Source organism: Notolepis coatsorum (assembly GCF_963971535.1).
Source record: "Notolepis coatsorum genome assembly, chromosome: 14".
NCBI lineage: Eukaryota > Metazoa > Chordata > Actinopteri > Aulopiformes > Paralepididae > Notolepis > Notolepis coatsorum.
In genome coordinates this window covers 13,744,596-13,766,679 of record NC_140178.1, presented here as the reverse complement: position 1 = coordinate 13,766,679, position 22,084 = coordinate 13,744,596, and the positions used below count along the sequence as shown (strand labels likewise).

At 46.9% G+C, this 22,084-nt stretch overlaps 1 protein-coding gene across 4 annotated transcripts in view; it reads left to right on the top strand.

Annotated features, from left to right (window-relative positions):
* Positions 1-19,951, top strand: part of pbx4 (pre-B-cell leukemia transcription factor 4) — a 77,355-nt gene extending 57,404 nt beyond the window's left edge. For 2 of the 4 annotated variants that reach the window (XM_084328577.1, XM_084328575.1), the window contains 6 exons: positions 2,130-2,374; positions 4,749-4,939; positions 5,306-5,441; positions 7,060-7,216; positions 16,228-16,314; positions 18,961-19,951. In XM_084328577.1, coding sequence (XP_084184703.1) covers positions 2,130-2,374; positions 4,749-4,939; positions 5,306-5,441; positions 7,060-7,216; positions 16,228-16,271 — 773 coding nt within the window. In that variant the 3' untranslated portion in view covers positions 16,272-16,314; positions 18,961-19,951. Of the gene's footprint in view, positions 1-2,129; positions 2,375-4,748; positions 4,940-5,305; positions 5,442-7,059; positions 7,217-13,946; positions 14,006-16,227; positions 16,315-18,960 lie in introns of all 4 variants that reach the window. The other 2 variants (XM_084328578.1, XM_084328576.1) reach the window with 2 other exon arrangements.
* Positions 19,952-22,084: the final 2,133 nt, after the last annotated feature.

Here is a 22,084-nt window from a genome sequence, read left to right as displayed (position 1 = left end):
CATTTTGGGAAATTAGTTTATCGTCTTCTCCAGAGAGAGACAAGAAGGTAGATACCAGTTTCCTCTCTGTGCGTTCAGTAGAAAGTTATCTGGCTGCATGTTAGCCTAGCTTATCACAATGAATGGAAGCGGATATGGCCGGTTAGCCTTCGGGAGAGGTGTTAGTGTAGGACAATGCCTAGGCTAACCAGCCATTCATTGTGCTAAGCTAGGCTAACGTGCAGCCAGATAGCTTTCTACTGAACGCACAGAGAGGGAACTGGTATCGATCTTCTTGTCTCTCTGGAGAAGACGATAAACGAATTTCCCCAAATGTTGGCGTGTTCTTTTTCCCCCTCCTCTTTTTTCCGATTTTTCTCCCATCCCACTGTTTGTCGTTATGCCAATTCCCAACTCCCTTCCTGGTTGTTGCACAGCCCCCCCCTACTGTTGGTCCGGGAGGCCGGAGACTATCACATGCTTTCCTCCGATACATGCGCAGCCAGTCGGCAGCCAGCCTGGCAGCTCAGATTCTCACTGGGAGAGTGTAACGTGTGGAAGGTCACACTACCTCCCTCCAGATCCTTCCTTCGCTGAGCAGGCGCCCCGACCGAACTGTAGGAGTATTTTTCTGTTTACAACGCCCAGGACCCACCCATCAGCTTTCCCACCCTCTAATACTGCCAATTGTATTAGTACGGACGACCAGCCAAACTGAAAACAATGTGGAGAGCTGGGATCGAACACGTGAACCCAGCGTCTCCAGCATTGGTGGTGAGTGCCTTGCCCACTGCACCACCTGGCCGCCTTGCCTTGGCGTGTTCTTTTAACATAAAGCATGACTAACCGACTAAGTCTTAGTTGACTAGGACCAAACTGACCAATTACTCCACTAAAGCACTTTGCTACTAAGGCTACGTTTAGACGGAGAGAGTCTGAACAGAAACAGCAAAAGTCGTCTTACGGTCTCACTTTTAATTTTGCGTTTAGACTAGTGTTTTGGGGTGGAATTCTCCGTGCAGACAAGGCTGTAACAACTCGAGACAACGGAGCCCCGCTGTCACACGATTGGCGCATATGTCACATGACGTGCTGTGAAGACCCGCCATACTCTGCCTCTGATTCGCAGACTGTGGGTGGGGAATGTGATTTGACCAAAGCAGAGTCACTCACAGACAGTGGGTCCAGTCATAATAGTTGTGATAGCCGCGGGACAGATTCTTGTGTATTTAAAAGTACTGCCAATGTAGCCTTCAGGTGATCGCCATGGATAGAATCAGACATGCTTTGTTTACGCTTCTAGGCTACTGGCGCATGCCTGTGATGTAAGCAGTAGGCGCGACGAGAGCCTTGACGACCCTTTCGTCATCGTTTTATGCGGTTTGACAGTTTAGATGAGAGCGCAAAGGTTTATCGTTTCTAGGAATTCCTGGTGGTCTCACTTTTTTACGGTTTCACCCCGTAAAAACGCCTTTTCCGTATAAACGAAAGGCACCTGCTAGCGTTTCCGTCTAAACAGGGCCTAAGTAATCCACCATGCCTATATTACTACCGGGTACCTACTATGTTAATACAGTGTCTATACTACTATGCACTCAAGTCCGACACTGTTTGACGACCTATCTTACTCACCCTTAGCTGCCAGAGTTGTACCCTTCCTGCTGACTTGTTGTACAGAACTTGTAAGTCAGCTAAAATTACTTCATGTAAATGTAAAGAGGGACCAGTTGTTTTACCAGCCACACATCAGTTTACAACAAATCATATAGAATCCTGACCAAATACTTCAAAAATCCAGTCTAGGAATGATGTTCTGCAAATGTATAGGCGGTAGAGAAGAGCAGTCGTCTGGTAATCCAGAGGTTCCCGGTTCGATTCCGGCTCCTCCCGGGGCAGCGTGTCGAAGTGTCCTTGAGCAAGACACTTAACCCCTAACTGCTCTCGTCTCCGCCGTCAGTGTGTGAGTGAATGGGTGAATGAATGTGTGAGTGAATGGGTGAAATGTGAGGAACAAATAAAGTGCTTTGGATAAAAGCTGCTGTATAAATGCACCATTTACCATTTAGGAAGGACCCCAGAATGACCAGCACAGTAATCACCAGCCCCCCCGCTTAACGTGACTCTCTCTCTCCTCTCCGTCTCCCCTGCAGTGCTGAGTATCCGAGGCGTACAGGAGGATGAACCCCAGGACCCCCAGATCATGCGTCTGGACAACATGCTGCTGGCGGAGGGCGTGTCGGGACCGGAGAAGGGAGGGGGGTCGGCCGCGGCGGCGGCAGCTGCAGCGGCGGCAGGGGGCTCGCCCAACGACGGCAGCATCGAGCACTCCGACTACAGAGCCAAGCTGGCCCAGATACGGCAGATCTACCACTCGGAGCTGGAGAAATACGAGCAGGTCGGTGCCCACGCCCACGTATTATACTCTGGTTTACTCTTCATCGACGAGCAGCACTCTTGTTTTTTTTTTGGTCTTTCCACTATGAGAAATAGAACTTTATTAATCGGCAGCAAAACACCACAAGTGCTCTGACAACATACACATGCAGTCAGACAGCCACGTAGAAGAGGAATAATCACCCTTTAAAAGAATAATAGAGGTTTCCCTTCCACAAAATAATAATAGAGGTATGAATTTGATGGATCCCCCCACACAATATAAGAATATAGGTAAGAATTTGATGGATCCCCCCACACAATATAAGAATAGATTTTTTTTTTTTTATCCACTTTTTCTCCCATTTTCTATATTTTCTCCCATCCCAATTTCGTATCATCCAATTCAACCCTCCCCTGTCACGAACGCTGTTTCTTGCCTCCCACAAGCCGGCTGCAATGTGGACTAAGTCATACATAGCACAAGTCCCCTCCGGTACTTGAGGTAACAGCAGTCGCATCTTTTCACCTGCGCAGCTCGATCTCTCAGTGGCGAGGAGTAACGCGTGGGAGGCTCACGCTGCCCCCGACACTTCCTGATTCTACTGCGCAGGCGCACCAACCGACCTGTAGGAGTCGCTGTCCACAACGCCCGATCCCCACCCATCAGTTTCCCACCCTCTAATACTGCCAATTGTATTAGTACGGACGACCAGCCAAACTGAAAACAATGTGGAGAGCTGGATTCGAACACGCAAACCCAGCGTCTCCACATTGGTGGCGAGTGCCTTGCCCACTACACCACCTAGCCGCCCACAATATAAGAATAGAGGTATGAATTTGATGGATCCCCCCACACAATATAAGAATAGAGGTATGAATTTGATGGATCCCCCCACACAATATAAGAATAGAGGTATGAATTTGATGGATCCCCCCACACAATAATAGAGGTATGAATTTGATGGATCCCCCCACACAATATAAGAATAGAGGTATGAATTTGATGGATCCCCCCACAATATAAGAATAGAGGTATGAATTTGAGGGATCCCCCCACACAATATAATAATAGAGGTATGAATTTGAGGGATCCCCCCACACAATATAATAATAGAGGTATGAATTTGATGGATCCCCCCACACAAAATAATAATAGAGGTATGAATTTGAGGGATCCCCCCACACAAAATAATAATAGAGGTATGAATTTGATGGATCTCCCACACAATATAAGAATAGAGGTATGAATTTGATGGATCCCCCCACACAATATAAGAATAGAGGTATGAATTTGATGGATCCCCCCACACAATATAAGAATAGAGGTATGAATTTGATGGATCCCCCCACACAATATAAGAATAGAGGTATGAATTTGATGGATCCCCCCACAATATAAGAATAGAGGTAAGAGTTTGAGGGAACCCCCCACAATATAAGAATAGAGGTAAGAGTTTGAGGGAACCCCCCCACAATGTAAGAATAGAGGTAAGAGTTTGAGGGAACCCCCCCACAATATAAGAATAGAGGTAAGAGTTTGAGGGAACCCCCCCACAACATAGGAATAGAGGTAAGAGTTTGAGCCCCCCCCCCCCCCCCCCCCACACACCAGGCCACGTGAGCGGATCGGCGCGGCCGAGAAATCCGCTCTTCGCTCTTTAAAGCTTGGTCCGCTCCGCTAATCGCTCATGTTGACCCCGCCCCCAAGTCGCTCTCCGCTCGCTCCCCACTCACCTTGAATCGAGCGCTCCCCGCTCCCCGCGCCAGATCGCTCGGCAGTTTTTCTTTTTCTTTTTTGGAGCATGGTGTAAATGAGCTCAAACTACAACAGTCTACACCCCCTGGGCCCCTTAACAATTGTTTGTATTGAGCCGCATTGTAATTGTAGCCATTCTGCAATGTTAAATAACGTTGTTTATCCATTCACTAGTTCTATTAAGCGATGATAGGCTAGCCGAGCCACAATGCTATGGTCGCTGCCATTAACGTTAGCATGTAAGCTAACGTCAACAACAATGGCGTCGATACCTTTTCTAACAGGAGTGAGTGTGGGCGTCATAGATATCTATGGTGGGCGTCTCTACAGTGACGAAGCCTGAACCCTTCTCATTGGTTGAAAATGGCCTTCATGTTTGTACATCGCCATCTGTTGCTTTGGCATTGTACTGCATGTATATATTACATCAACAGTGTTAAACCACTGTGAGCGGCCTGGAGTGGATTGGAGCGGAGGAGAACTCTCGCTCCGGACGTCGCGCCGACTCATTTTAAAACCCACTCCTCGCTCACGTCAAAACCGCCCCCTCCGCGCCCCGCGCCGCTCACGCTCCGATCCGCTCACATGGCCTGCCCCACACACATAAAGTAAAACGGAGCCCCCTCTGTGTCCTCAGGCCTGCAGTGAGTTCACTAACCACGTGATGAACCTGCTGAGGGAGCAGTCCCGCACGCGGCCCATCTCGCCCAAAGAGATCGAGCGCATGGTGGCCATCATCCACCGCAAGTTCAGCTCCATCCAGATGCAGCTGAAGCAGAGCACCTGCGAAGCCGTCATGATCCTGCGCTCGCGCTTCCTCGACGCCAGGTCTGTCTTGTGCGCGTCTGGCCGGCGCTGTTCACCGTGCGCGCGCGCGTGTGTGTGTGTGTGTGTGTGTGTGTGTGTGTGTACAAGGTGCAGATGAGGGTCTGTGTATGCCCTATCGGTTATATTATATGTTACAATAAATATAGGCAATAAAGAATTTGAATCTGAATATATAACTGAATAGGTAAAGACATTCATACAGACATGACTTTAGCCATTTCCTTTTTGTTTAAATTATTATTATTATTATTATTATTATTTATCTTTTACACTTTTTATGTTGCCCGTATGAATTCTGTTCTTGCTTGTGTCTGTTGAGCATGTTGGTCATCATGTGTGGTCTGTGTCTTGTGTTGTTTGTGTCAGACGTAAGAGGCGTAACTTCAACAAGCAGGCGACAGAGGTGCTGAATGAATACTTCTACTCCCACCTGTCCAACCCTTACCCCAGTGAGGAGGCCAAGGAGGAGCTGGCCAAGAAGTGTGCGATCACCGTGTCTCAGGTGAACACTGCTCCCAGTGGCCCCTACACACTGCCCCTACACACTGCTCCCAGTGGCCCCTACACACTGCCCCTACACACTGCTCCCAGTGGCCCCTACACACTGCCCCTACACACTGCTCCCAGTGGCCCCTACACACTGCTCCCAGTGGCCCCTACATACTGCCCCTACATACTGCCCCTACACACTACTCCCAGTGGCCCCTACATACTGCCCCTACACACTGCTCCCAGTGGCCCCTACATACTGCCCCTACACACTACTCCCAGTGGCCCCTACATACTGCCCCTACACACTGCTCCCAGTGGCCCCTACATACTGCCCCTACACACTACTCCCAGTGGCCCCTACACACTGCCCCTACACACTGCTCCCAGTGGCCCCTACACACTACTCCCAGTGGCCCCTACACACTGCTCCCAGTGGCCCCTACACACTGCCCCTACACACTACTCCCAGTGGCCCCTACACACTACTCCCAGTGGCCCCTACATACTGCCCCTACACACTGCTCCCAGTGGCCCCTACACACTACTCCCAGTGGCCCCTACACACTGCCCCTACACACTGCTCTCAGTGGCCCCTACACACTGCCCCTACACACTGCTCCCAGTGGCCCCTACATACTGCTCCCAGTGGCCCCTACACACTGCTCTCTACCACCATGCTACACATTTTACATTTATATTCTAGGCATTTAACAGATCTCATCCAAAAATTACTGACGGCAAGTAAAACAGTAGAAATAGCTCAAAGTATTACCTCTATCACCAACTTAGCGAGTTGAGGAGTACCCAGGACAAATTCACAGTGTCCAGTAAGTAGCTTAAGAGAATAAGAAGCTAAAGGTACAAGGAGCTTAAGAGAGTAAGAAGCTAAAAGTACAAGAAGCTTAAGAGAATAAGAAGCTAAAGGTACAAGGAGCTTAAGAGAATAAGAAGCTAAAAGTACAAGTAGCTTAAAAGAATAAGAAGCGAAATGTACAAGTAGCCTAAAATAATAAGAAGCTAAAAGTACAAGAAGCTTAAGAGAATAAGAAGCTAAAAGTACAAGTAGCTTAAGAGAATAAGAAGCTAAAGGTACAAGAAGCTTAAGAGAATAAGAAGCTAAAAGTACAAGTAGCTTAAAGTAATAAGAAGCTAAAAGTACAAGGAGCCTAAAGTAATAAGAAGCTAAAAGTACAAGGAGCCTAAAGTAATAAGAAGCTAAAAGTACAAGTAGCTTAAAGTAATAAGAAGCTAAAAGTACAAGGAGCCTAAAGTAATAAGAAGCTAAAAGTACAAGGAGCCTAAAGTAATAAGAAGCTAAAAGTACAAGGAGCCTAAAGTAATAAGAAGCTAAAAGTACAAGGAGCCTAAAGTAATAAGAAGCTAAAAGTACAAGGAGCCTAAAGTAATAAGAAGCTAAAAGTACAAGTAGCCTAAAGTAATAAGAAGCTAAAAGTACAAGTAGCCTAAAGTAATAAGAAGCTAAAAGTACAAGTGGCATCGCCCTCTACGCATGAAGAACTACCGAGGAAGAAGCCAGCCAGTAAAGCTAGCTGACTCTGTAGTCGAGGCTCTACGATCAATCATTCTCCGTTGGCCTCGAGAGTGTCTTACATCTGTTTCCTCCACAGGTGTCTAATTGGTTTGGCAACAAGAGAATACGCTACAAGAAGAATATTGGTAAGTTCCAGGAGGAAGCCAATCTCTACGCAGTTAAAACGGCGGTGGACGCTGCCAATGTGTCGGCGCAGGCTAGCCAGGCTAACTCTCCGGCGACGCCCAACTCAGGTACTGCGCGATCCATCGGCCTCTCATCAACAACACCCCCATCACCCCATCACCACCAGACCACAGTTCCGATACACACACACACACTTTTAGCTCACGCCACAGAACTGGAACTGGGACGTTGGAAGGAGTTGAATTGTGAAACAAATTGATTGATTGTGGGACGAGATCCCTTCCAGTTTGGTGGTTGTTGATGATGACACACAGGATGTTATTGAAACACACTTCTGATTGGGAGGGAAATGTCTAAAGGTGAACCCTGCACAGGAGACGGGGGCCCCCACACAGGCGGGGCACCACACAAACATGGCCCCCACACAATGGTGTTAAGCCAAGTTAAATTGGCCCCCACACAATGGTGTTAAGCCAAGTTAAATTGGCCCCCACACAATGGTTAAGCCAAGTTAAATTGGCCCCCACACAATGGTGTTGAGCCAAGTTAAATTGGCCCCCACACAATGGTTAAGTTAAATTATCCTTTTTCATGTCTCATCGAGAATCGGTCCATGTTGGCTGACCTGCAGAAGAGAGTTGGATGTCACGCCTCATGAGTGCATAAACACAGGCGTGTGTATATAATGCCAGCAAATGCTTTGAATATCTCACTAAGTGCTGTAGCTCTTAAGCTGGCTCCTGCTAAAGCATTAGCTCTCAGCCTACTTGTTACAGAGTGCCTTTGCAGTTCCCTCCTTGGATATTTGTTTCTTGGTCCTATTGTGTGAACACTAGTGTGCCATCATAATCCAAAGTCCCCCTGTGTCCGACCTCACCCCCTCGCCTCACCAATGTTTACATTCTTGCTACACGACGTGTGTGTAACGTAGTTACGCCACAGGCACTCAGTTTCCTGTCACATTGCAACTCTGATGCTCAGAATGTCGAACACTGTCAGAACCACACGGGGGCCTGCAAGTGGCACGTGATTGATTGGTCCTCGCAGACCTTGTTGTGCTGGACGAGAATGGTTTTAAGATCAAAAGGATCAAAAGGCTTTGGCCGCGATGTGAGATGTTGTCCCCGAACCGGGAACCTACCGATTACCAGATGACCTCTCTACCTCCTGACCCACTGTCGCCCCTATATAGTTCATATAGTTCAATGAGCATAGAACGCCAGGTCAATGGACAGAGGACTCCTATCAGAACAGAATAACTGATAACTGACAGGTCGTTGGCTGGTCGTTGGCTGGGGCTACACCAGAGTCTGTGTGTGGCGTGTGCACTCTCACTTAAATTCTACACTACGCCAGAAACGGCAATGTCCTCTCCCATGTCTCCTCTCATGTCTCCTCCCATGTCTCCTATCATGTCTCCTCATGTCTCTTCTCTTGTCTCCTCTCATGTCTCCTCCCATGTCTCCTATCATGTCTCCTCATGTCTCTTCTCTTGTCTCCTCTCATGTCTTCTCCCGTGTCTCCTCATGTCTCTTCTCTTGTCTCCTCTCATGTCTTCTCCCGTGTCTCCTCATGTCTCCTCATGTCTCTTCTCTTGTCTCCTCTCATGTCTTCTCCCGTGTCTCCTCATGTCTCTTCTCTTGTCTCCTCTCATGTCTTCTCCCTTGTCTCCTCTCATGTCTCCTCCCTTGTCTCCTCATGTCTCTTCTCTTGTCTCCTCATGTCTCTTCTCTTGTCTCCTCTCATGTCTTCTCCCTTGTCTTCTCCCTTGTCTCCTCCCTCGCCGCTTCATCTCTGTACTGGGTCTCTTGGAGCAAATAAAAGAGTAGCCTATGGCTTCCAACCTAATAAATTAGCAGACAGTCGTCAATATGCTGGCAGGTGGCCAAACAGTGCCTGGACGGCTGACAATTTATTAGCTGAATTGGAAATGCTTTTGCTTTAATACAATATATTGGCATCCATGTCTTAATATACTATAACAATAAATGGATATGCCAAACTATTAAACATTTTAATTTTCTGGACACAGTATATATATATACTTAATAATACCTATTTAACAGCAAGCGTGCGCAAGGCTCTCAAAATACAAGCACACGCACGTGCCTGGTGTAGCTGGTACAGTTGACAACAATTGGAGCTTTCCAGCTGCATAGGACTACAACAGAGTTGTAGTATTAATATGTACAGTGATACAGGTATAAAGACGCTATGGTAGTGTAAGTAGGGCTGTCATAATTCGTCGACGTAATCGACGATGACATTTCGTCGATTTGCATATTCATGATCGACGCAGCGTATTGTTACTTGTATGCCTTTTGCGGTGGAAATGGCAGACGTTCAAAGTCATAACATGCAGTCATGCACAGCGTATAATCTTAACTAGTGCACAATGAATCACGTTCAAAATATAAATAACTTCTCTTAAACTACTACTCGTGATTCCGTCTAGAGCCAGGACTCTCATTTGATAACTTCTGTGTTTCACTCCAGCTGGAAGGGAGGGGCTGAGCCCAATACCCCCACCGACCTTATTTCAGAAGCTATGATATCTAGCTCTTCAGCCCTGCGTTCTACAGCCTGTGACAACTCCTCTTGCGAGTCGCGCGGTTTCTATGTAAATTCCGCAAGCAACTGGGTCCAATAGATGCATCTAACTACACGCTTTACATCCTCGCCACTCTTGTAGGCTCACTTCTAGGCTCACTTCTAGGCTATCTCTCCTCCATCCAACCTGCTGTTTGTGTCCGTCTGTTCTTGTATGTCAGGTTGTTCTTTCCAGCGTATTTAATTTGAATTTTGTAAACATTTTGAATGTATCCGACACTTGAATGTATGTCATGGAAAATGAACGTGTAGCAATTCTTCCCGGTGTCCTGCATGAGGCCAACGTATTTAGCTCGTAGAGCATTTCCATGAATCTTTGAATCTCTTTTGAATCTTTTTGTCTTCTTTTGCACAAATCTTTTGTGGCGTGTTGTGTGCTCCTGTGAGTCGCCCTGCCTGCTCGTCTCGTCTGTGTGCCTCTCTGTCTGTTCGCACAGTCTTGACCGCTCACATACCGCACACGGCACACGCACTACAATGATATAGTCACCTCCATTTTGCTGAGGAAGCAGACTGGAGCAGGTAGGTGATCATTCAGTTACTCTGGACCACAAGACGGCCGCATCATTCGCAGCTCCCGCTTATACTGCAGTCTGCACAGGTGAAACACGTGGCTCAGCCTCAGGGTGACAGGCTCGGTGGTGGAGGAACACACGGCCCAATCACAGTTCAGCCCTATAGAGACAGTCCAGCCCTGTAGTCACAGTTCAGTCATATAGACACAGTTCAGTCATATAGACACAGTTCAGTCCTATAGTCACAGTTCAACCCTATAGGCACAGTTCAGCCCTATAGTCACAGTTCAGTCATATAGACACAGTTCAGTCCTATAGTCACAGTTCAACCCTATAGGCACAGTTCAGCCCTATAGTCACAGTTCAGTCATATAGTCACAGTTCAGTCATATAGGCACAGTTCAGCCCTATAGTCACAGTTCAGTCATATAGTCACAGTTCAGCCCTATAGTCACAGTTCAGTCCTATAGACACAGTTCAGTCATATAGTCACAGTTCAGTCATATAGTCACAGTTCAGTCATATAGGCACAGTTCAGCCCTATAGTCACAGTTCAGTCATATAGTCACAGTTCAGCCCTATAGTCACAGTTCAGTCATATAGGCACAGTTCAGTCATATAGACACAGTTCAGTCCTATAGTCACAGTTCAGCCCTATAGAGACAGTCCAGTCATATAGTCACAGTTCAGTCATATAGGCACAGTTCAACCCTATAGTCACAGTTCAGTCCTATAGACACAGTTCAGTCCTATAGACACAGTTCAGTCCTATAGACACAGTTCAGTCCTATAGTCACAGTTCAGTCATATAGACACAGTTCAGTCCTATAGTCACAGTTCAGTCATATAGGCACAGTTCAGTCCTATAGTCACAGTTCAGTCCTATAGTCACAGTTCAGTCCTATAGACACAGTTCAGTCATATAGTCACAGTTCAGTCATATAGTCACAGTTCAGCCCTATAGTCACAGTTCAGTCATATAGTCACAGTTCAGTCATATAGTCACAGTTCAGCCCTATAGTCACAGTTCAGTCATATAGTCACAGTTCAACCCTATAGTCACAGTTCAGTCCTATAGTCACAGTTCAGCCCTATAGTCACAGTTCAGCCCTATAGTTAGTCACAGTTCAGTCCTATAGTCACAGTTCAGCCCTATAGTCACAGTTCAGTCCTATAGACACAGTTCAGCCCTATAGTCACAGTTCAGCCCTATAGTCACAGTTCAGTCCTATAGTCACAGTTCAGTCCTATAGTCACAGTTCAGTCATATAGTCACAGTTCAGCCCTATAGTCACAGTTCAGCCCTATAGGCACAGTTCAGTCATATAGTCACAGTTCAGTCCTATAGTCACAGTTCAGTCCTATAGACACAGTTCAGCCCTATAGTCACAGTTCAGTCCTATAGACACAGTTCAGCCCTATAGTCACAGTTCAGTCCTATAGTCACAGTTCAGCCCTATAGTCACAGTTCAGCCCTATAGTCACAGTTCAGTCCTATAGTCACAGTTCAGTCCTATAGACACAGTCCAGTCCTATAGCCACAGTTCAGTCCTATAGTCACAGTTCAGTCCTATAGACACAGTTCAGCCCTATAGTCACAGTTCAGTCCTATAGTCACAGTTCAGTCCTATAGTCACAGTTCAGTCATATAGTCACAGTTCAGCCCTATAGTCACAGTTCAGCCCTATAGTCACAGTTCAGCCCTATAGGCACAGTTCAGTCATATAGTCACAGTTCAGTCCTATAGTCACAGTTCAGCCCTATAGACACAGTTCAGCCCTATAGTCACAGTTCAGTCCTATAGTCACAGTTCAGCCCTATAGTCACAGTTCAGCCCTATAGTCACAGTTCAGCCCTATAGACACAGTTCAGTCCTATAGTCACAGTTCAGTCCTATAGTCACAGTTCAGCCCTATAGTCACAGTTCAGTCCTATAGTCACAGTTCAGCCCTATAGTCACAGTTCAGCCCTATAGTCACAGTTCAGCCCTATAGTCACAGTTCAGTCCTATAGTCACAGTTCAGCCCTATAGTCACAGTTCAGCCCTATAGTCACAGTTCAGTCCTATAGTCACAGTTCAGCCCTATAGTCACAGTTCAGCCCTATAGTCACAGTTCAGCCCTATAGTCACAGTTCAGTCCTATAGTCACAGTTCAGTCCTATAGTCACAGTTCAGCCCTATAGTCACAGTTCAGCCCTATAGTCACAGTTCAGTCCTATAGTCACAGTTCAGCCCTATAGTCACAGTTCAGCCCTATAGTCACAGTTCAGTCCTATAGTCACAGTTCAGTCCTATAGTCACAGTTCAGCCCTATAGTCACAGTTCAGCCCTATAGACACAGTTCAGTCATATAGTCACAGTTCAGTCCTATAGTCACAGTTCAGCCCTATAGTCACAGTTCAGTCCTATAGACACAGTTCAGTCATATAGTCACAGTTCAGTCCTATAGTCACAGTTCAGCCCTATAATCACAGTTCAGTCCTATAGACACAGTTCAGCCCTATAGTCACAGTTCAGCCCTATAGTCACAGTTCAGTCATATAGTCACAGTTCAGCCCTATAGTCACAGTTCAGCCCTATAGTCACAGTTCAGCCCTATAGTCACAGTTCAGTCATATAGTTACAGTTCAGCCCTATAGTCACAGTTCAACCCTATAGTCAAAGTTCAGTCCTATAGTCACAGTTCAGCCCTATAGTCACAGTTCAACCCTATAGTCACAGTTCAGCCATATAGTCACAGTTCAGCCCTATAGACACAGTTCAGCCCTATAGTCACAGTTCAGCCCTATAGTCACAGTTCAGCCCTATAGTCACAGTTCAGCCCTATAGACACAGTTCAGCCCTATAGTCACAGTTCAGCCCTATAGTCACAGTTCAGCCCTATAGACACAGTTCAGCCCTATAGTCACAGTTCAGCCCTATAGTCACAGTTCAACCCTATAGTCACAGTTCAGCCCTATAGACACAGTTCAGCCCTATAGTCACAGTTCAGCCCTATAGTCACCGGTAGGATAGTAAAAATAGTAGTAGTAGTATAGTGAACAGTAGTGAGTGGCAGGATTCAATCAGACAGTAGTTATATTGATGATGGTAAACATGGTCCAAACCGTAGTAACGCACTGCGTCAGAGTACTAACAGTTCTCAAGTTCACCTGCCGTTAGTTCTCCAGCAATTGGCAGCAGTCCGTGCCCACGGTTGTGGAGCCCGATGTATGACTGGCACAAAAGACTGGCCATGGTTTTGAATCGTTTATTTTTGACCTGCAAATAGTACTATTCTTCTAGAATCTATATGTGCCCATATTTAATATGCTTAGAGGAGCTATACCCCTGATTTCCTTTATGGTGGAGTTTTTTTTTTGACGTGATCCATTCAAAACGGTTTGACAATAACTTGGTCAGATTGGTGTTGGAACTTCTTGGCATTTCTAGACATTCTAGTTAATCAGTCATAACCAAGAGAACACATGGGCGTACAGAGGGCAACATTATCGTACAGAGGTCAGAATTATCGTAAAGTACGATAATTATCGTAACATCTGGCAACCCCCGAAGCAGTGGCTCACGTGATGAGGGGTCAAGCGCCGGTGACCGTGACCATTGGACGACTTTGACCCCCCCGCCCCCTCCCGGCGATCCTGACGGCGTGCCTGATTGGCTGCATGTTGTTGCCTGCAGGGTCGTCGGGGTCATACAGCTTGTCTCACACAGGGGACGCCTTCCTCGGCCTGCGCGCCCTCAACGGGGAGGGTCTCAACATTCAGCCGCAGGTAGGAGGACGTCCTGCCCGGACACCCTACCCCTAGTGTAGCACCTGACCCCGGACCTCCCCGCTGACCCTGCCCCCCGGCGTTACCCCTTAATCCTCTCCCCCCCCCCCGTACCCTGTAGTCCTTGCCCCTCGTCTGTCCGGTACAGTGTTGCACTCTGACCCCCCCCGTCACAGCGATGGGTTTACCCCCCCACGTCCCTTCAGATATATCCTCTCCCATCTCTCCACACATACACCCCCCCCCCGCCCGCCCGAGCCACAGGTTTGAATCCCCTCAGACTCCTGCTGCCCTTGTCGTGCTTGTGGCCCCTGTGCTCCCTCCTGTGGACGTGCACCGCTGTCGTCTGTCGTTTGTTTTGTCCCCGGAAGGGTCCACAGATTTCTGCTGTAGAGCTTCCATGGTTTTTAACTATCGAACACCAGACTGGCGGCAAGAATAACAAAGATAACAGTGTTGTAGGGCTGTCCCCGACTAAGGATTTGGATAGTCGACTGTGATTGGCCAAAATTTGCCGTTAGTCGACTATTAGTCGACACATTTTTTTTGTAATTTAAATTAAAAAAAAAAAAATAATAATAATAATAATATATATATATTTTTGTATCATTCCATTTGGGCTGTGGGGGGTGCTTAATGTCTGAAGGAGTCGACTGAAGGCTTCTTGTCCTCTGCAAAAGCATGCAATTGGTCCACTGATGGATACATCTTGATATTTGTCTAGTCTAGTGTGTTCATTAGATGGGTGAAATCCTCTTTCAGTGCCTCTGTGCCTGTTTTCGTAGGCAGTTAGCCTCTGGTATGCGTGCCATTAGCGTTAGCCACGCTTCTAGGCCTCTTTTCTTTTGGAAAGAATGATAAATTATTATTATTATATTTATTTTTTTCTCGACTAAGAGGTTGGCAGTCGACTACGGCTCCTTTCGACCGATTAGTCGACAAATCGACTAATAGGGGTCAGCCCTACAGTGTTGACGTTGTCTCGACCTCGAACACAGTCTCTCCTCCTGTGGACATAACGACGCACAGCAATATACCTGATGCTTCATGCGTATTGTCAGCAGTCAGTTACCATTTGTAATAATGACATCACCTCCACTCTTGTCTGCAGCAGGTCTCTCCGCTCACGGAACGACATGTCCGTATCGATAGTCTATGAACGCTACGCAAAGTGGGGGACATGTTGTTGTTGGCACAATTTGGAAATGCACAAAAACAAACTGTTGTTATTATCGTTTAGATAACTCTAAGCTAGCTGTGCAACGAAATTTTTTTTTTGTGTGGCTGGCAATGCTAGTAAAGGATACAGGAGGACGTTATCTCTCCACGCTCCACAGCTTCCCGTTGTGGTCTTCCTGCAACAACGACTCACGCCTCGCAGGATTTCAGAGTTGAGATTTCTTTCTCAGTGGCAAAGAAATTAAATGGAGCCTTAAAAACCACTGGAGTGCAGCTGAACCGGAGAGCAGTTGAGTAATGGATGACTCTCTCACCCATCCCTAGACCTGAGTGACCTGCCGGCACATTAAAGGGACCAGGGAGGAGGCACCCATGCCGCCTTTTCACTGCCGATCCAGAGTCCCGCTCCATTACTTCTACTAAACGGCAGAGAGCGCTAATTGGGCGTCTCGGGGACGGACGTGATTGAGATGTAATCAGCGTTTCCCACATTAGAGATCTAACCTGCTCCTCCAGGTCTCCTCGCTTTGATTCCTCCTCACACATCCACTCCCTCTCTCGGGGAAATTACCCTGGTTCTTAGCCCGGTATCGAGCCCCGGTACCGGTGCATCTAGAAGGTCCAGAGGGAGGGCCCCTGGGTGGTGCAGCTACAGCAGGCTCCAGAGGGAGGGCCCCTGGGTGGTGCAGCTACAGCAGGCTCCAGAGGGAGGGGCCCTGGGTGGTGCAGCTACAGCAGGCTCCAGAGGGAGGGGCCCTGGGTGGTGCAGCTACAGCAGGCTCCAGAGGGAGGGGCCCTGGGTGGTGCAGCTACAGCAGGCTCCAGAGGGAGGGGCCCTGGGTGGTGCAGCTACAGCAGGCTCCAGAGGGAGGGGCCCTGGGTGGTGCAGCTACAGCAGAGGTTTGTGGAGGCTGTGGCTCCTCTGCTCCGCCTGTGTTCTGTGTTCTGACTCCAGACCCTCACCCTGTGTAGTGGTGCTGTTTTGTGTTCTCCGTCTGCGGTGCGTCGAGTGTTAAGGTGGTGTGTTTGTTGTGTCTCCACAGGTTCATACCCTGCACCCTGCTACACACCTGACGGGCGGCTATGAGGAGCTGTCAGGTAGCGGCCTCTACACCCCTCACGGCCTGGACGTGAGTACCCAGTCTCGTCGGAAAACATAAATAAAGTACTAAACTCCACCACAGGAAAAAAAAAGGTGTTATAGCCATATGTGATATATTTACGTATTTGTACACGTAGTATATTTTTACGTTTCGTATCGGAGAAACAAAAAAACGAAGCAAAACAGACTGGGTGTCGAACTAATGATGCTTGTGGTGGGGGTACTCACCACTGTTCTTCTGTGTTTGTATCAGGGTGGGTGTCTTGCCGGGGGGGGAGGGGGAGAGACGACTTTCACCAATACAAAGCGTACACATATTACATTATACAATACGTGAATATATTACATTATGGCTATAACATAATGTACATTATGTACCTTTTTCCTGTGGTCGATAAGAACTTTATTTGCACATTTTAAGTGAGATTGGGCTGCCAGCCACGGTGCTCCTTCTCAGTAGAGGCTGATAAGAGCTCAGGCCCAGCTAGCCCCTTTCGTGACTGTGTGTGATGCACGCCTATATGCTTTGAATACACAGTCACTTGCTCCACATTACTAAGCATGGGAATGTTCACCATGAAGCACTGGTTATTGACGAACGGTTCGTTATAAATGTATCACAGAGACATTTCAAAGGTACTCACAGTTGCACGAGGGTTTCACACAAAAAAGCCGGGTGGTTTGAAAGCTCGCCGTTGCTAATAAACATTTAAAAAATATATATATATATAAACGAGTAAAAATCACTGAGGTAGCATTGCGTCAAAATGGCTTACTCTTTTTCTTCCGCATTGTGACATGCCGGAGCGCTGTGATTGGCTTCTTCTCTTCTTCTGCTTTGTCACATGCCTGGTGCGCCCAGCAATCACAGCGCTCCGGCATGTCACAATGCGCAAGAAAAAGAGTAAGCCATTTTGACGCAATGCTACCTCAGTGATTTTTACTCGTTTATAAATATATATATTTTTTAAATGTTTATTAGCAACGCAGAGCTTTCAAGCCACCCCGCTTTTTTGTGTGAAACCCTCGTGCAACTGTGAGTACCTTTGAAATTTCTCTGTGATACATTTATAACGAACTGTTCGTCAATAACCAGTGCTTCATGGTGAACATTCCCATGCTTAGTAATGTGGAGCAAGTGACTGTGTATTCAAAGCATATAGGCGTGCATCACAGTCACGAAAGGGGCTAAGGTCCAGCCAGGGTGCCAGAGTACCAGGGTGCCAGAGTACCAGGATGCCAGAGTACCAGTGTGCCAGAGTACCAGTGTGCCAGCCTATAGGCTCCGTATGTCAACATGAAATAAATCTGCTATTGTTACCATGTGATAGAATGAGTTAGACTTAATTATATTGTTTAAAGGGGAACTATTTTACTATTTCTTTCACTATTTGGCCACTTTTACACAATTCCTGTGAGTTTATGGAACACCTCTGTACTTTTAATGTTTTTTTAATTCATTGTTTTGTATTTCTAATGAAGTCCTCAAAAACAACATTTTTCTACCTCAAGATCTTAAGCCGTTTTGAGCCTGGGCTCCTAAACCACTGCGCCGCCTGAACATCATCATGCAGCGGTGTCTCTCTGACATCACAGATCAGCACATTTTCAGATGACTCAGTTCAGTGAGGGTGAATATTGTGAGAGGAGAATTGGAAGAATGTGCCAATATGAGAATTAGAGACATAGATCATATTAATATAAGTTCACATAGCTAGGAAACAATGCTAAACACTGAAAAAGGCCATTTATAAGATAGTTCCCCTTTAAACAGTGTAAACAATATAAAAAAAAATATATTATATTATACGTCACAATAAATATAGGCAATCAAGAATTTGAATCTGAATATATACTATGTGTAAGAGTAAACAGTATACACAAGGTACCCTAACTGGCATGATATACGTCAGACGCTGCAGTCTGTGCAATTCACAACAATGCTTATGTCCTCCAGTGATGTCATTGGAGGACACTGAATCCTTGTATTACAGGTCAATGAAATTATGTTGATGAAAAGGCAGCAACAACAGATTGCAATATTGTTTCATGTCATCATCATCATTGATTCAAACTCATAAACTCAATAACTGTCAAACGAAATGAGTGTGCTAAACAGTTTACTGTTTACATATATTATTTATTTTGGTATATGTGAGATTATGTGCTAGCCAATTTAAAATGTTCTAATTGCAATTATGTCTGCAATTGATGGTCAAAGGTTTATGTTTCTCTCTGCATATAACATGGCAAATACAGCCTGTGAAAATAACCCTTACATTTACATTTAATTTCTGTTTTAATTCCCATGGAAAGTTTCCACTTTTTGAATATTCCCGAAACCCTATTCGTGAGAACAAACCATGTTGTTGGCTAAGCTGCTCAGAGCTGATGGTCACGTTTACATTTTTACATTTAGTCATTTAGCTGAACACTTTTATCCAAAGCGACTTACAAGTTGTGTACAACAGCTCAGCAGGAAGGGTCCAACAGTCAGGATACGATGTGAGCTTCTCTTCATAACCAGCGTCCTTGTCTTCCTGTCTGTCCTCCTGTCTGTCCTCCTGTCTGTCTTCCTGTCTGTCCTCCTGTCTGTCCTCCTGTCTGTCCTCCTGTCTGTCCTCCTGTCTGTCTTCCTGTCTGTCCTCCTGTCTGTCCTCCTGTCTGTCCACAGGCTAACAACAGCTGGCAGGACACCAACAACCCCTCCTCAGTCACCTCCCCACCCGGTCCTCCTGGCAGCGTCCACTCAGACACCTCCAACTGAGACGCCTCTCGTCGCACCTCCTCCCCGCCATCTTCGCCTCCCGCCGCGGTCTGCCCCCCCCGCCCCGCCCCCTCGCCCTTCTCTCTCTGGACTTAGGCAGGGATGCCAGGCTGGGATCCACTTCCTCATCGACACACACACACACCTTCCCGGACTGCAGGACAGGGCAGCTCAGCAGTAGCTGGGAGGACTTCTCCTTCCCGACCCACAGATGAATATATGACATGCTGGAGAGGCTCAGGAGAGAGAGGGGGAGGGACAGGACTGACTGATGTCAAAGCAGACACAACCCTCTCCACTCTTGTGGGGGGAAGGGGGGCATTGTTTTTTTGTTTTTTGAACATCACTAACCTGACTGTAGGTGACCATGATGTCTGTACATTACCTGTGTATATGCACGTCTTAACTCTGCACACAGTATTCCATACAGCCTGTCCCTAGTGACCTCTGCTGCTCTGCACCCACCATCCCTTACTAAAAAGGAGCTAGATCCTTTTTGCTCTGGAAAACTGTGTGTGTGTGTGTGTGAGATCACCCCCCCACGTACCTCGCTAAGCGCTGGTGTCCGATTAGCCGCCGCTAGCCCTCGCCGGGCCCCTCCCGTGAACGGTACGGATCACCAGAGCTCCGCTCACCTTGCTTGTACCAAAGTGCTGCCCCCCCCCCCCGCCTTCTCCTCCGCCTTCTCCTCCTCCGGCGACTAAACACAAAAGACCGCGACTGCTTGCTTATTTTTGTTCGGGGGGGTTTCTGGGATTTCTAAGTGAATACTTTATAGTTCCGATATGCACAGATGTGAGCTCCCGCACCACACCCACACAAGACACACACGCAAACCTCGCCACCTTTTCTATCCTTTGCATAGGAAGGAGGTTTTGGAATCTGTCAAGCACAAACTTTTGCACCTCTTTAGGGTTCTTCTGGTTGTTGTTGTTATTTTGGGGGGGGGGGGGGGTCGACAGTTTTAGCCGGTTCTGGGGACGGAGACGGGGAAAAAGGGCTTCAGAGGCTTAAAGCGGAGGGAGACGAGCGGGGAGAGGGGGGGGGGGGGGCTGGGGCGGAGACGACGACGACGACGGTCCTCAGCGGTTCGCGTCAGACGGAAGCCCTCTGGTGTTCAGCCGGGTCGAGGGTTCAGCCGGGTCGAGGGCGGAGCGAGTAGACGGCTTTGTCAACCTTACTTTCTCTGTAAACTAGTTTATTTGACTGTAGTCTATTTTCTAATGCTGTTTCACCAAGAACGCACCAAATAAAGTAGCTGAATAAAAGTGTCTACGTGATGTTAGGAGGAGGGGGGGGGGGGACAAAGGGAGGGGGCAGCGATATGTAAATGAGGGGGGGGGGGGTGATGTGACGTGACATAACTTAGAAACGTGACTTGTCTTCCATGCATGCAGGCTTTTTTAGGTGTGATAATGATGGTTTTCATTTAATCTTACGTTTTTAGCATCACTTTTATTAACAAAGATGAAAAAATAAGTACAAAAAAAAAACGACAAAAAAAAGGGTATAATGATATGACAGACCAAAAAGGAATACAAAATGCAACATGCATTGCTAGGGTGTGTGCGTGTTCGTACGTGCGTGTACAGCGTGCTCGGATGTCTCTGGGTCAAAACTGGCTGGTGTCCGGATACATTTCTTAAAAACAGAGTTTGAGAGACTGGTTACTTCCACCAGCCTGACGGGGGGGGGAACCAGACGTGGCCTAACGGGGGGGGGGGGGGGGGGGGGGGTACTCCTCAGAACCTGAACACCCGTTTGAAGCCTACAGGGCCCCCAACAGGCAACACACACTACAACCTTCTTTTGTACCAAAACCAAAAATACCATGATCAACAATGTAATATTATGATACTCTTTATGTCTCACTAAATCCGGTGCGCAGCCACCGTTTCAGTTCGAGGAGAGGAGGGATTTATATTTGTACTCGTGTCTTCCCATTATGAGATATTGTCATGCCTCAAGTCTGTTTTTATTTTATTTCGTAGGTTTTTTGGGGGGGGGGTTTTGTCGGGCGGAAGGGGTCGGATTTAGGACGGTCGTCGTCACGCACACTTGTGATTTGATTGTATTGTGTGCAGTTGAACAGCCATTCCGAGAGAAGATGATGTGTTCTCGACCCGCCTGTAAACACCCACTGGTAAACCGGAGACCGGCCGAGGTCTTTTTGATTCGGCCAAAAATCTGCAATGGCTTCTCTCTCCTCTGAGGCAGCGCCGGGCGTATTCAAATTCCACCGGATGTTTTGGGATTTCCCGGACGATTTTATGCATCGACTAATGTGAATAACAAAGCAGTTTGATAGTAAGATTTTAAAGAAAAAGCCTTGTGAAAATTGAAAATGTAATTTGAGGCTTTGTTGATGCATATGTCACATAGCAAAATTGTATCGTCGGTGTACGGTAATATCTCACATCCAATACCTTGTTTACTGTTACAATATATTCCATTTCATACGGCTGTCTCACAAGTAACGTCGTCACGACACAAAATTACTTATTTTTTTTCTACCAGTCGTAATGGATGTCACTGTACAGTTTGTGGAATGTTTCAGTATTTTTATTTTTTTTCTCTTTTTATAAACCTTTTTGATGTCTTGGTTTTGGGTTGAGATGCCGGGTTTATTTGGCCTTTACCGTCTCGCAGGGGGTCGCGATGATGTTTCTATCATTTCTATTTTTATTTTATATTATGATTTGGGTCTTTGTTACATAACTGGGTTGCAATGTAGGGTTTACGAGGACAACGTTTGGTGCTGTGGAAACTACTTTAATGAGGATTTTTATCGGCCTAGCTAACATACAGTACAGGGTTAGATGTAGCTCTAGGGTTATCAGGTGATCGAGGATCGAGGAAGATTACCATATCCCTCCTAGTTACACACACTCCTCATATCCCTCCTAGTTACACACAGTCCTCATATCCCTCCTAGTTACACACACTCATATCCCTCCTAGTTACACACAGTCCTCATATCCCTCCTAGTTACACACAGTCTTCATATCCCTCCTAGTTACACATACAGTCC